Here is a 13,863-nt window from a genome sequence, read left to right as displayed (position 1 = left end):
CTTGAGCCACCGTGCCCGGCCAGTGTGTGTTTTTTTTTAAGACAAGGTCTCACTCTGTCACCCAGGCAGGAGTGCAGTGGCGTAATCTTGACTCAGTGTAACCTCCACCTCCGGGGTTCAAGTGATTCTTGTGCCTCGGCTTAGTAGCTGGGATTACAGGGATGTGCTACCACGCCTGGCTAGTTTTTTTGTATTTTTGACAGAGACAGGGTTTCACCATGTTGCCCAGGCTGGTCTCGAACTCCTGGGCTCAAGTGATCCACCCACCTCGACCTCCCAAAATGCTGGGATTACAGGTGTGAGCCACCGCACCTGGCCTAGAGACGCTATTATAATCCCCGATTTTCAGATGAGGAAAGTGAGCCTTAGAGAGGTTAAGTGACTTGCCTAAGACCACACAGCTGGTTAGTAGCAAAGCTGGGATATGAACCCAGGCCTGGCTGACCCCAAGGTCTATGACTCTACTGCAGCCTACCCCTTTCTACTACATCCTACCCCTAGGTAGAGGAGGAACGTCATTCTGGCCTCGCAGGGAAGGTCTACCTCCTGTCAGGCAGTCTGGGGTTTCAGTTGAATGTCAGCAGAACTGCTGTGGTGTCACATCCAGGGAAGGGCTGTGGGAGCCTGTCTTTCCCACGTTTTGAGGAGGTGGGCCAGGGAGCAGCAAGTGAGGACCCTTGGAGGGAGGACACTGACAGGCCAGATTTGGGGATTCCCTTCAGGGCTTCTGGTTCCATGAGTCCTGCAAGAGATGGAGGAGAGGCTGGGCGTTGTGGCTCACACCTGTAATCCCAGCACTTTGCGAGGCTGAGGTGGGTGGATCACTTGAGGTCAGCAGTTAGAGACCAGCCTGGCCAACATGGTGAAACCCATCTCTACTAAAATAAAGAAAAAAAAAAAAAAATCAGCCAGTTGTGGTGGCAGGTGCCTGTAATCCCAGCTACTCAGGAAGCTGAGGCAGGAGAATCACTTGAACCCAGGAGGCGGAGGTTGCAGTGAGCTGAGATTGCTCCCACAGCACTCCAGCCTGGGTGACAAAGTAAGATTCCATCTCAAAAAAAAAAGATGGAGGAGAGAATTTGTTCTGAGGGAGGAACCATGGCTTCTTCCTGGCAAATAGCAAATGCTCAGTAATGACTTGTTGAACAAGTGAACAAAGGGATGAATGTTCTGGGGTACATATGCCCCAAAGTGTGGGGATTGCTCTGCTTTCTCCATTTGTGCATTGATACACTCGATAACTAACATTCATTGAGCACCTACTCTATGGACTCGGCCCTTGTAATTCATGTTCCCATGTAATTCTGACAACCCCATGAGGTCAGTAATTTTTTTTTTTTTGAGACGGAGTCTCACTCTTCGCACAGGCTGGAGTGCAGTGGCTTGATCTTGGCTCACTGCAAGCTCCGCCTTCTGGGTTCACACCATTCTCCTGCCTCAGCCTCCCGAGTAGCTGGGACCACAGGCGCGCGCCACCGCACCCAGCTAATTTTTTGTATTTTTAGTAGAGACGGGATTTCACTGTGTTAGCCAGGATGGTCTTGATCTCCTGACCTCATGATCCGCCCGCCTCGGCCTCCCAAAGTGCTGGGACTACAGGCGTGAGCCACCGTGCCCGGCTGATGTCAGTATTGTCGTCACAGAGTTTACGGATGAGGAGACTCAGGCTCAGAGAGATGATGTTACTTGCCTAAAGATGTAGTTAGTGGCCGGGCCTGGTAGCTCACGCCTGTAATCCCAGCACTTTGGGAGGCTAAGGCGGGTGGACCATGAAGTCAGGAAATTGAAACCATCCTGGCTAATAAGGTGAAACCCCATCTCTACTAAAAACACAAAAAATTAGTCTGGTGTGGTGGCGGGCACCTATAGTCCCAGCTACCCAGGAGGCTGAGACAGGAGAATCGCTTGAACCCAGGAGGCGGAGGTTGCAGTGAGCCGAGATGGCGCCACTGCACTCCAGCCTGGGCGACAGAGTGAGACTCTGCCTCAAAAAAAAAAAAAAAAATCAGAAAGCAAAAACAGATGTAGTTAGTAAGTGGCTGAGTCAGATCTGAAGCCAGAGGCTGCCTGCCTTGAAGCTCATGTGCGAGGACACATTCCGTAAACCTCAGAGCCACATGTACTATGGTGATGATGATGACAAGGACAAGGACTTGCCCTTTGTGTGCCTGAGCCCTGCCTCCCTTGGACCTGTCCCCTGCTGGGCTCCAGTTCATGAATGGGGCATGTGGACTCAGCCAGTGAATGGTGACCTCTTGCCTCCCCTCCCCAGAACCAGGCCGAGGCACATTATAAAGGCCACAAACACGCCAGAAAACTCAAGGCTGTCGAGGCTGCCAAGAGCAAGCAGAGGCCACACACCCAGGCCCAGGATGGGGCTGTAGTGTCCCCAATCCCAACGCTGGCCAGTGGAGCCCCTGGAGAGCAACAGAGTAAAGGTCAGTCCTGAGCTCTTCTCTTTCCCAAATCTCCACTCCAAATCTGGTTTCTGACAAGGGGTTGAGAGATTTCTGCTGCTGCTTTTTGCTTGTGTTGGAGTATTCCATACAGACAGGCAAAGGTACACAAGTGTACCACTCCATGAATTTTCCTAAGCTGAACACGTACCCAGATCAGGAAACACGTTACCAGCACCTCAGAAGCTTGTCTTGCACCTCTTCCCGGTCATTACCCTGAAGTATTCATTTCCAAGGGCTGCCTCCACAAATGACTACATTTGTGAAGTTAGGCATGGTGGCTCACACCTTGTGATGGTTAACACTTTGGGAGGCTGAGGCGGGAGGATTGCTTGAAGCCTGGAGTTTGAGACCAGTCTGGGTAACACGGTGTGACCCTGTCTCTACAAAAAAATTTATTTGCCAGGCATGATGATACACACCTGTAGTCCCAGCTGCTCAAGAGTCTGAAGCAGGAGGATCTGCTTAAGCCCTGGAGGTCGAGGCTGCAGTGAACTATGGTCATGCCACTGCACTCTAGCCTGGGTGACAGAGCAAAACCTTGTCTCTAACCTCCCCCGTCCACCCAAAAAAAAAAAAAGAGACTCCAATCTGGGTGGCTGGAAACAACAGAAATGTATTTTCCCACAGCTCGGAGGCCAGAAGTCTGAAATCAAGGCTTTGACAGGGTTGGTTCCTTCTTGGGGGCTCAGAGGAGAAAGTGTCCCATGCTTCTCTTCTGGCCTTTGGTGGTTGCGGGCATTCCTTGGCACTCCTTGGCTTATAGACGCATCACTCCAATCTCCTCCTCCATCTCCACATTCTCCCTTGTGTGTCTCTGTGTCTCCACAAGCTCTTCTTATAAGGGTACCAGTCACTAGATTAGTCCCACCCAAACCCAGCATGACTCATCTTCAGTAATTTTATCTGCAAAGACCCTGTTTCCAAATAAGGTCACATTCTGAGGTTCCAGATAGACATGAATTTTGGGGGAGACACTATTCAACCGACTGCAGCCCCTCTGATGGTAAATACCATCCTGACTTCTCAGCATACATCAGTTTTACCTGTTTTTGGTGAATCATAGAGTATGTAGGGTTTTTTGTATCTGTTTTGTTTTGTGTTTTTTTGTTTTTTGAGAGAGAGTCTCACTCTGTCTCCCAGGCTAGAGCACAGTGGTGCAATCTTGGCTCACTGCAACCTCTGCTTCCCAGGTTCAAGCCATTTTCCTGCCTCAGCCTCCCAAGTAGCTGGGACTACAGGCACCCGCTACCACGTCCAGCTAATTTTTTAAATTTCTAGTAGAGACAGGGTTTCACCATATTGGCCAGGCTGGTCTCTAACTCCTGACATTGTGATCCACCTGCCTTGGCCTCCCAAAGTGCTGGGATTACAGGTGTGAGCCACCCCACCCGGCCTGTATCTGGGTTTTATTCATCTCTCACAAACATTCATTAACATTCATTGTATCTGTAAGATTCATCCATGTTTTTGTGTGTAGCTGTAGTTTGTTCTTTTTCATTGCTGTGTAGTACTCCATTGCAGATCATACCACTACTTTTTTTTTAATTTGAATTTTTAAAAACTTTTTTTTTTTTTTGAGACAGGGTTTGGCTCTGTCACCCAGGCTAGAGTGCAGTGGTGTGATCTAGGCTCATCCACCTCCCTGGCTCTCAAGTGATCCTCCTCCCTCAGCCTCCCAAGTAGCCAGAACTATAGGCATGTGCCACCATGCCTGGCTAATTTTTGTATTTTTAGTAGAGACGGTGTTTCACTGTGTTGCCCAGGCTGATCTTGAACACCTGGACTCAAGTCATCTGCCCACTTTGGCCTCCCAAAGTGCTGGGATTACAGGTGTGAGCCACTGCATCTGGCCCCTACCACTTTTTTTGTTTTGTTTTGTTTGTTTTATTTTTTTTGAGATGGAGTTTCACTCTGTCGCCTAGGCTGGAGTGCAGTGGCGTGATCTTGGCTCACTGCAACCTCTGCCTTCCGGGTTCAAGTGATTCTCCTGCCTCAGCCTTCCGAGTAGCTGGGACTACAGGCATGTGCCACCACGTCTGGCTAATTCTATATTTTTAGTAGAGATAGGGTTTCACCATGTTGGCCAGGCCAGTCTCGAACTCCTGACCTTAGATGATCCACCTGCCTCGGCCTCCCAAAGTGCTGGGATTACAGATATCAGCCACCATATCCAGCCCGTACCACTATTTTTTAAAAATCTGCTCTCCTGTTGGTGGACATGTGGGTAGTTTCAGTTTTATGATATTATGAATAGTGTTCTCTGAACATTCTAGTACATCTTTTTTGGTGATCGCTGCCTATTTAAGTTAGTAAATAAGAATATGAGGGCTGTGAGGGCTTTCTGAGACCACTGTGTCCAACTTAGTGATTTCCGATGGGGAAACTGAGGCCCAAGTCTGCCCAGTGAGTTGGTAGAAAAGTGGGGCCTGGAATTCAGTGCTGGTCATCCACCAGAGGCCCTCCAGGTCACCTCCATGGTCAGAGCTGAAGATCGTGGTCTCCAGCGTCATACTGGGCCTCACACTCTGCCCCCATGCCTTCCATCTCCGCAGCAGTTCCTGCAGTCCCACCTCTTGGGTCTCCACTCCAGCCACCACCAACTCCGGACCCTACATCCAGGGAGCCAGCCCACGAAGAGCTCTTGGATGCTGCCTCCTCCTTGTCCTCTTCTTCCTCCTGCCCACCTTGCTCCCCAGAGCCTGGGAGAGAGGCACCGGGGCCTGAGCCGGCAGCAGCTGCCGTGGGAAGCAGCGTGCGTGGGGAAGGCAGGAGTGAGAAGGGGCACCTCTACTGCCCCACGTGTAAGGTGACAGTGAACTCGGCCTCCCAGCTTCAGGCTCACAACACAGGTCAGTGGTCCCCAGGAGCTGGAGCCTGGGGAAAGGGTGGGGCAGAAGCTGAGCCTCACCAGATGAGGGTAGGCTTGAGTTCCTGCGTGCTTCGCTCAAGGGTTGGGTGGCAGAGGCGTTGTGATCGCGTATTATTGAGCAGGTGTTTCTGGGTCCTCCCATTACTCCTTGGGGAGGAGAATTGGGAACAGAAGTCTGAGGCAGCAAGAACTGAGGGTCGCTAAATCTCTGAAGGGTCACTCCACAGGAGACAGGAGACACCTCCCTCTCTCCTTAGATCACACCTAGAAGGAAGGGACTGAGATCAAAGCAAAGGGGAAGCCAGCCATTTGTAGTGCAGGGAGGCCTTCCATTGGAGGGGCTGGCATGAAAGGACAGAAGCTGGGAGGGGAAACCACGTGTGGCTGGAGGGCGATGTGCGCATAGAGCTGCCGTGAGGCTTACAGGGAAAGCCAAACTGCGTGAGTGTGGAGGGGTCTCTGCAGCCCCTGCAACCCCTTCCTGCTGCCGAGAGACTGCCTTCTTCCCTCTCCAGGAGCCAAGCACCGGTGGATGACAGAGGGTCAGCGAGGGGCTCCCCGGAGGAGCCGGGGCCGCCCGGTGTCCAGGGGAGGTGCTGGACACAAGGCCAAGAGAGTGACAGGGGGCCGGGGTGGCCGGCAGGGGCCCAGCCCTGCTTTCCACTGTGCTCTCTGTCAGCTCCAGGTCAATTCAGAGACCCAACTCAAGCAGGTGGGAGAAGTGAGGCTGGGACTGGGGTTGGAGCCAGGGGAGGGGGTGAGGGGCAGGGCAGGAGAGGGAAGGATCCTGAAGAGGGCAGGCAGGGCAGAGCAGAGCGGGCTGGAGGAGCGAGGCCAGCAGGCCAACTGAGGGCAAAGGCCAAGATTCACCTTCCCTTCCCAGAGCCTACCCCAGGGTGAGGACCCAGTCTGTGTGCTTTGGATGTGCGAGCTGTGGGTAGAGGAAGGGGGAGAGAGTCGAGGATGATGGTCTTGGGGTCCTTGGGCTTTGTCATCTTGTTCCCAGTCTGTCTGTCTGTCTCCATTAGCACATGAGCAGCAGGAGGCACAAAGACCGCCTGGCCGGGAAGCCCCCCAAGCCCTCCAGCCAGCACAGCAAGCTGCAGAAGCACGCAGCGCTGGCTGTGAGTATCCTCAAGGTATCTGTCTCCAGGCAACAGAGCTGGGACTGGGTCAGGAGGGGAGAGGGTGGGCTGGGAGGGCCAGATGGGGGATGTGGTGGGGCAGGAAAGAGACCACCCTGCACTGAGGCTGCTGGGCGGTGAGAGAGCTGGGGCTGGGAACTGGGATCTGCCCAGAGGAATTTCCGGGGAGGTGGGCTGGGGTAGTCATCTTAGGGGCAAGAGCGAGGGGTGGGCGTGCATCTCCTAGAGACCATCTCTATCCCGTAAATCCTCCTCCCTTCTCCCATCCTGAGACTTTCCTCCCTCTGGACAGGAAGACAGGTGGCGGAGAAAGCCCTTCGGAATGAATGTTTGGGGGTGGGAAGGGAGGAGGATTTAGGTTTGGAACTCTAAAAGGCACATTTTCCCTGCAGCAAAAAGCTTGAGGATGGGCCCCAGGGAGGGGGTGCGGTTTTCTGGGGTGGAGACTGTGTCCATTCCTTTCTTTTCTGTATAGTCTAAACTGGCCTTGCAGAAGCAACTCACCAAGACGCTGGCAGCCCGCTTCCTGCCCAGCCCGCTCCCCACCGCAGCCACTGCCATCTGTGCCCTGCCAGGGCCCCTGGCCCTCCGCCCTGCCCCTACAGCAGCCACTACCCTCTTCCCAGCTCCGATCCTGGGCCCAGCTCTGTTTCGCACCCCAGCAGGAGCTGTCCGCCCTGCCACAGGACCTATCGTCCTTGCCCCTTATTAGCCCTCATGGGGAGGCCAGAGCTGATTTCCCAATAGCCACTCCTTGTCTCCTACTGTCCCGAGACACCTTGGGTTCCTACATGCCACAGAGACTGTGAACAGCTTCAGGGGTCCTGCCCAATCCAGAAAGAATTGGGCTAGTTTTAAGGGCAGCTCCCTTCCAAGGACTGTCCCCACCCTCCTTTCCCAGGCCTTCCAGGGTTAGTCCTAAGCTTCCCTGCATTTCCCACCCTGACAGACCCCAAAGATCTATGCAAAATCTCAGCCCCAGCCACATGGTGCTCCCACTTTCCTCCACCCAAGACCTACACCAGGCCCCACATGGCCAGCCTCCAGGAATCTTAGCTTCTACAAGCCATCCTCTCCTAGCCGGGGAGCAACTCTCTGACCTCCAGTCCTAGGCTCTGGGGCTTCACTGGAGATAGAGATGGGGTCTTTAGCTGGAGCAGGCTCAAGGCTATCAGGACAAGGTGACCATGGGAGTGTGACAGAGGACCACGGAGGAGAAAGGGGGACCCAGAAGTCCTTCGATCAGCAGTGCTAAGGTGGGACAGAGCCAAGGAAGTGGTGGGGCTGGTTCTGAAAGCTTTTGGGGGCTTCATCTGCTCTGAAGGGGTGGGACTGAGAGAAGGTGATGTTCTGGTTGGGTCCAGGGTTTTGTTTGTTTTAATCTTCGTCTTCTGGGCATTCATGGGCCCAGACATTTTTTCTTTTTCCAGAGTTGCATTCTGTTGCCCAGGTTAGAGTGCAGTGGTACGATCTTGGCTCACTGCAGCCTCTGCCTCCCTGGTTCAAGTGATACTTGCCGATGAGCCCAGTCTTAATATTGAGGGGGTAACTCATCCCTCAGCAGCTCCTATTAGCCTTCCTCTGACTTCCTGAACCCCAGCTCTTGGAGGGCGGGTGTGGGTCTCCCTCAGACTATGGACTCAGCTAATACCGAATACCCCCAGGGCTCCCAAAGGAAGAGCTTTCCCTTCTCTCAACCAGCCCCTGCCACTGTGAAGCTGAGTATTGGGAGGCAGTCTCACACGCACTTACAAGACCCATTTCATGCTGTCAACATCAGTGTCACAAGCTCCCTCCCACTGCAGCACTGCCCCCTCTGCACCCCACAATATGGGACCTTGCCAGTATCCCCCTGTATCTTTTTTTTTTTTTTTTTTTAAGACATTTCCAATGGGAGAACCAGAAAAAGGCGGGAGGGGAGGGAAACTTTTTGATAACAATTGTGGTTTTATTGTGTCCAATGAATGCATCAATAAATGAACTTGAAGCCCAAGCCTGTGTGTGTCCTAATTCCACTCGCCCAGCCCTAGGCACTTGCCCCACTCACCTCTGGCTTTGAGAAGGGGCGTGTGTCGGTGGTTGCCTGGCTGCAGTGTCTCACCTAGGCTAGGTGTGCACCTTAGAAGCACAAAGCGGGCACAGGAAGTAGTGGGTAATAAGCTCACTTTGCAGGCCACTGGGTACGTGCCCACCCTCCTGAGCCCCGAAAGAGGACCTGTCTGCTCCTGAGAGGCTGCTACGTGTTTGCCTTGTTCTGTTCAGGCATCTGAGGTAAGAAGGAGGGGCCAGAGGAGCACCTTGTCCAGCCTTCACCATGGCAGCGGGCATATAAATATAAATACAGGTAACTTATAAATAGAAGTCCAGCTCTGAGCTGAAAACCACAGGCAGGATGAAGAGCAGCCTCCAAGGGCGAGGCTGGAGGGCTGGGCACGGAGCGGCCACTCTGGCGACTGACAGCAGGTAGTGCACTCCTGCCCCCTGGTGGCTGGAGGGAGCGGCAGATCCCAGCCTTCAGGGCTGGTCGGCATAGCACCTTGAAGAGGGAGAAGCCATTGGCTTTACAAAATCAGAGAACTGGAAAGGATCTAGGAGATCATCTGAGCAACTCTGGTCATCTTACAGATAAGAAACTAACACCCAGAGAGGGGAAAGTTCTTGCTGGGTCACAAAGTGGGGTGGCAACTCATAGACCAGTTATTCTATTCCACCTCAGCCAATGAGGCCCATCTGCTCCCTGAGCAGGAAGAAGAAGTTAAACTATTGGTGGGGGTGGGGAATTTTTTTTTTTTCTTGAGATGGAGTCTTGCTCTGTTGACCAGGCTGGAGTGCAGTGGCGCGATCTCAGCTCACTGCAGCCTCCACCTTCTGAGTTCAAGCCATTTTCCTGCCATAGCCTCCCAGAGTAGCTGGGATTACAGGCATGTGCCACCATGCCCGGTTAACTTTTATATTTTTGGCAGAGATGGGGTTTCACAATGTTGGCCAGGCTGGTCGTGAACTCCTGACCACAAGTGATCCACCGGCCTTGGCCTCCCAAAGTGCTGGGATTACAGGCGTGAGTCACTGAGCCCAGCCAGGGGTGGGGGATTTAAAACAGAAAACTACACTCCCAGGAGGCTAGCTTCTTCCAGCCAAGAAAAGGACAGGAGAAAGGTCAGGGTGAGGGATGAGGAGACGCCTAACACCAGTATAGGAGCATAGTGCGTGCATGCACACACAGGCACAACTAAACGCATACACATAATACTTGGACACCCTTTTTCTGGCGTCCAGGCTGGTGCCATAAGTGTGTGTGTGTCACTGATGGGAAGCCCAGAGGGTGGGACCCCTAACTATAATAGGAACCAGACCCGAGAAGGGACACTGCTGCGTGGTGACTCTGCTTCCTGTTTGGGGCAGCTGGAAGGGACGGTGACCCACTGCCCCAGGAGACAGTGGAGCAGAGCCTATAAAAGCTGGGGTGGGGAGTAGGCTGTGAGGGCTGAGGAAGGGGATGTCAACTAAGAGTATTTGCACTTCCTGGAGGTGAGAGGGAGCAAAGTGGCTGGGGCCTGGCCTACTGGGGAGTTCTGTGGCTGAGCGGGAAAGGCAGCTTTCCCTCTACTTTGCCCTCAACCCATCTACCAGACCCCCAGATGCTGAAATGGGGCTAGGATTATAAAGGAGGAACGGCAGCTCTTCAGCCATCCAAGGAGCCACTGCCCTTGTTCTTCCGGCTGAGGGGGAAGGCAGACTTGCTCTGGGGTTGCGTCATCTTGCTGGCCAGGTAGACGAAGGGCTCCAGGAGGGAGCGCCGGTCCGCCACTGACACCTCCCACAGCTTCACCTTCTCTGACTTGGCCCAATGCTGAGCCACATCTGGGTCTACACGCCGCTGCTCCTGTAAGTCACACTTGTTGCCAAGGACCACGATGGTGACCTAGGGAAGAGGAACGCAGCATAGGCCTGTGAATGTACCATAAACCCAGGAATGGACATGGGGGCTGGCAACCACCTAGGAGTTCTATGAGAGGAAAGCTAAATGCATTCATTGTGGGAAAGGAGATGGTTGCTTTTTCTTCTCTTTCCTCTGTTCAAATTCTGGCCTCCATCTAGCCCTCCTTTTAGTTCTATCACCAGCCCTGCATTGCCCATACATGCTCATTACTAGCAGTCAGTTTCTGGCTCAACAACTCACGAGGAAGCACTCCCAGAACTCTGCAGCTTAGAGGGGGATTCTGGAGAACAGAAGGGCCTTCATGGCCAGATGCAGTGGCTCATGCCTGTAATCCCAACACTTTGAGAGAATGAGGCAGGTGGACTGCTTGAGTCCAGGAGTTTGAGAACAGCCTGAGCAACATGAGAAAACCCCATCTCTAGTAAAAATACAAAACTGAGCCAGGCGTGGTGGCGTGCACCTGTAGTCCTAGCTACTCATGGGGCTGAGGCAGGAGGACCACCCAAGCCTTGGGAGGTTGAGGCTGCAGTGAGCTGTGATCATGCCACTGCACTGGGTGAGCTGTGATCATGCCAGCCTGGGTGGCAGAGTGAGACCCTGTCTCAAAAAAAAAAAAAAAAAAAAAAGAAGGGCTTTCATAGCTAAAAGCACAGAACTATCAGAAGAACAACTAGTGGGGGCTTCATACATAAAGTCAGGTCAGGGACCCCTTAAGCCACAAAGAGGCCTCTTTGGTTGAGCAGACTCAACATGCAGCCACCCCACTTCTAGCTCCTAACTCACCTTGGAGTGAAGAATGGAGCCATGCCAGGCTTCCCAAACCAGCCCACTGCCCAAACTCTCTGATCACTGAGGCTCCCACCAGAAGCCTATGCCACACACCTCCTTCTTGTCCTTGGATTTGTCAATCTCCTTCTTGAGCAGCTCCACACGCTGAAAAGACTCTCTGCTATCTGTGCTGTAGACCAGGACGTAGCCATCAGTGCAAGAGAAGCAGTGTCGGGGCAGTTCGGCCCCATCTCGGAGCCCCCGGGTGTCGTAGAAACGCACCTGCTCTCGCACCCCTCGGTCTGTCTCAATGGAGCCCACGTAGATGTCTTCCTGCGTCTCGATCATCTCTGAACCTGGTATAAAATGAGAAAACTGTCTGAAGTGGAGAGGGAGATGGGAAATGTGAGTTATGAGAACAGCTTAAGGCTGACCAGATGGGGAGAAAGGAATGTGGGGGGCTGAGGAGGCCAGAGAATTGACAGCCTGGCAGGACTGAAATGATTTGGGTTTAGGGGAACTAACATTAATTTCTTTTTTTTTTTTTGAGACGGACTTTTGCTCTTGTTGCCCAGGCTGGAGTGCAATGGTGCGATCTCAGCTCACCGCAACCTACACTTCCCGGGTTCAAGTGATTCTCCTCTCTCAGCCTCCTGAATAGCTGGGATTACAGGCATGCGCCACCACGCCCGGCTGATTTTGTATTTTTAAGTAGAGACGGGGTTTCTCCAAGTTGTTCAGGCTGGTCTTGAACTCCCGACCTGAGGTGATCCGCCCACCTCAGCCTCCCAAAGTGCTGGGATTACGGGTGTGATCCACCACGCCCAGCCAATGGACATTAATTTTATGCTAATTCCATGCTAAGCACAAGTGTGATATGACAGCTTCTCCTTCCTATCTTGGACACAGGGCTTTCTCCCTCCGATTTTGTTCAGTGTTGTAGAGTTGATTTGTTACAATGTAAGTTTTATTCTTCCAGGGCAAAAACCACCAGGAGCAGCTTTTAGCCTGTGTGTGTTGTGATCAAGCCTATTCCTTATTCTTCAACTTCTCCCACTGTTTCTCCCCCTCCAATAATACTCACCCACCACGTGGTTCCCATACAGAAGCTGCTCCAGGATTGAAGTTTTGCCCACAGACGCCTGGCCACACACGACCACCTTGCAGCTCTTCCCCATGCTTAGTTTTCAACCTTGAAGAACAGAAGCACGCTGGGTGAGGTGAGGAAAGAAAGCATCAACACAGAGGGCAGTTACTAGCAGATGTTTTCTGGTGGACAAAAACAAAAACCAAAAAAATAGAAGGCAGAACTTCCATAACTGAGAGCCCAAGTTCTAAACTGAATGTATAGTTCCAGGGTTTCAGCACCATCCCAATGCTAGTCAGAGGAAACCGATGTCTCTATGTTCACTACTGGACAGTGAGCTGTTATTTTATTCGTCTTTGTTATCCCCAGTTCCTAGCCAGTACCTGTCCCAGGGCAGGTGCTTGGAAATGCTGCCATAAAGGGAGAGGAGAGTCACTGGCCACTGGCCAGGTTCCCTTCTGTGCACAAGATGTAGAGAGGACCAATTAGTGAAGGGAACTCAGCCCAGCTTCCTCTCTTTAATCATGACCCCATGGCGAATTAAGCAGGAATAGTATTTTGTGTGGCTGTCTGAAGCCATCTGCTCCCTGGGGGGACTGAGCAAATAAAAAGGATAATCTGGGGCAGGGCACGGTGGCTCACGCCAGCACTTCGGGAGGCTGAGGTGGGCGGATCACAAAGTCAGGAGTTCGAGACCAGACTGGCCAACATAGTGAAACCTGGTCTCTACTAAAAATACAAAAAATTAGCCAGGCGTGGTGGCGGGTGCCTGTAATCCCAGCTACTTGAGAGGCTGAGGCAGGAGAATCGCTTGAACCCGGGAGCCGGAGGTTGCAGTGAGCCAAGATTGTGCCACTGCACTTCAACCTGGGCAACAGAGCGAGACTCCGTCTCAAAAAAAAAAAAAAAAGACAATCTGCTTTCCTGTACGACTCATCTGGACAACAATCAATTCCCTCTAAACGCCAGTCAAGTATATAGCTAAAATGAACATAAGAGAGAAAGAGTGAAGAAACCTAAGGAAAAAAAGGCTTCAGAAAGGAGATACTTTTTGCTGCCCTTGGGCTGACAGACACAAAAGAGAAAGCTCATAGAAACCCTAAGAGGTCCCAGACAGGTATCTCCCCGAAGGCAAACTTCCAAACACAAGCCCCCCACTCCCAAGAGCTCCAGACAAAGATCCCCCCACAGAGAGCAGAGATAGATCACTCCCAAGACGGTCCCAAACAGAAACCTCTCCAAGGGAAGCTCCTGACACAGACCCCCTCTCCATATACTGAGACCTACAATAAAAGACACCATAAGAGTGGGCCAGAGGGGCCTCCGCCACAGATTTTCCCACGGGGGAGCCCCCAAATGAATGAGAGGCAGAGACCAGCCACCTAAAGCGGCCCGGGGGCGGAGGCCGATCCTAGCGCCGGACGAGCCTCGCCTCCCAGCTCCGTACCTCCCGGGGCCCCCGCAGCACCAAGCCAGGCCCTCGGAGCGCGCGGGGACCAGGGGAGGGGCAGCGCCGCCGCACAGGATTGTCTTCCTCCCGGGTCGGTGTAGGCTCTGCCGGGCCCCGCCCCCGCCGCCTGCCCTCTCCCCAGCTT

The 13,863-nt window shown here is 52.9% G+C and overlaps 2 protein-coding genes across 7 annotated transcripts in view; one reads left to right on the top strand and one right to left on the bottom strand.

The window, feature by feature from the left end:
* ZNF385C (zinc finger protein 385C) overlaps positions 1-8,466 on the top strand; it is a 15,747-nt gene extending 7,281 nt beyond the window's left edge. The window contains exons 3-7 of one of the 2 annotated variants that reach the window (XM_017950747.3): positions 2,273-2,438; positions 5,012-5,308; positions 5,844-6,040; positions 6,357-6,452; positions 6,949-8,466. In XM_017950747.3, the coding sequence (XP_017806236.1) occupies positions 2,273-2,438; positions 5,012-5,308; positions 5,844-6,040; positions 6,357-6,452; positions 6,949-7,185 (993 nt within the window). In that variant the 3' untranslated portion in view covers positions 7,186-8,466. Of the gene's footprint in view, positions 1-2,272; positions 2,439-5,011; positions 5,309-5,843; positions 6,041-6,356; positions 6,468-6,948 lie in introns of both variants that reach the window. The other variant, XM_009190643.4, reaches the window with a different exon arrangement.
* Positions 8,401-13,863, bottom strand: NKIRAS2 (NFKB inhibitor interacting Ras like 2). Of its 5 annotated transcripts, XM_021929186.2 has the most exons (5): positions 13,716-13,853; positions 12,266-12,373; positions 11,464-11,537; positions 11,296-11,366; positions 10,341-10,395 (listed from the first exon to the last, which is right to left on the bottom strand). In XM_021929186.2, the coding sequence occupies exons 2-5, from the start codon at positions 12,357-12,359 to the stop codon at positions 10,341-10,343; spliced, it is 294 nt and encodes a 97-aa protein (XP_021784878.1). In that variant the 5' UTR covers positions 12,360-12,373; positions 13,716-13,853. The 5 variants fall into 5 exon arrangements, with proteins under 5 accessions (XP_003913105.1, XP_021784877.1, XP_003913108.1 ...); XM_003913056.4 differs by having other exon boundaries at positions 8,401-10,395; positions 11,296-11,537; positions 13,716-13,863; XM_021929185.2 differs by having other exon boundaries at positions 8,401-10,395; positions 11,296-11,537; positions 12,266-12,392; positions 13,716-13,842.

This window comes from Papio anubis, chromosome 17 (genome assembly GCF_008728515.1).
Source record: "Papio anubis isolate 15944 chromosome 17, Panubis1.0, whole genome shotgun sequence".
Classification (NCBI taxonomy): domain Eukaryota; kingdom Metazoa; phylum Chordata; class Mammalia; order Primates; family Cercopithecidae; genus Papio; species Papio anubis.
The sequence above is the reverse complement of the archived record's forward strand: the minus strand, read 5'-3'. Positions and strand labels throughout refer to the sequence as shown.

What these genes read in the sequence shown, in the direction of transcription:
- NKIRAS2 (XM_003913056.4), bottom strand. Translation starts at nt 12,359, where the DNA reads ATGGGGAAGAGCTGCAAGGTGGTCGTGTGTGGCCAGGCGTCTGTGGGC. An exon ending in GTATGGGAACCACGTGGTGG is followed by an intron (nt 11,538 to 12,265) that starts GTGAGTATTATT and finishes ATTTTATACCAG; the next exon opens with GTTCAGAGATGATCGAGACG. An exon ending in AATCCAAGGACAAGAAGGAG is followed by an intron (nt 10,396 to 11,295) that starts GTGTGTGGCATA and finishes CCTCTTCCCTAG; the next exon opens with GTCACCATCGTGGTCCTTGG.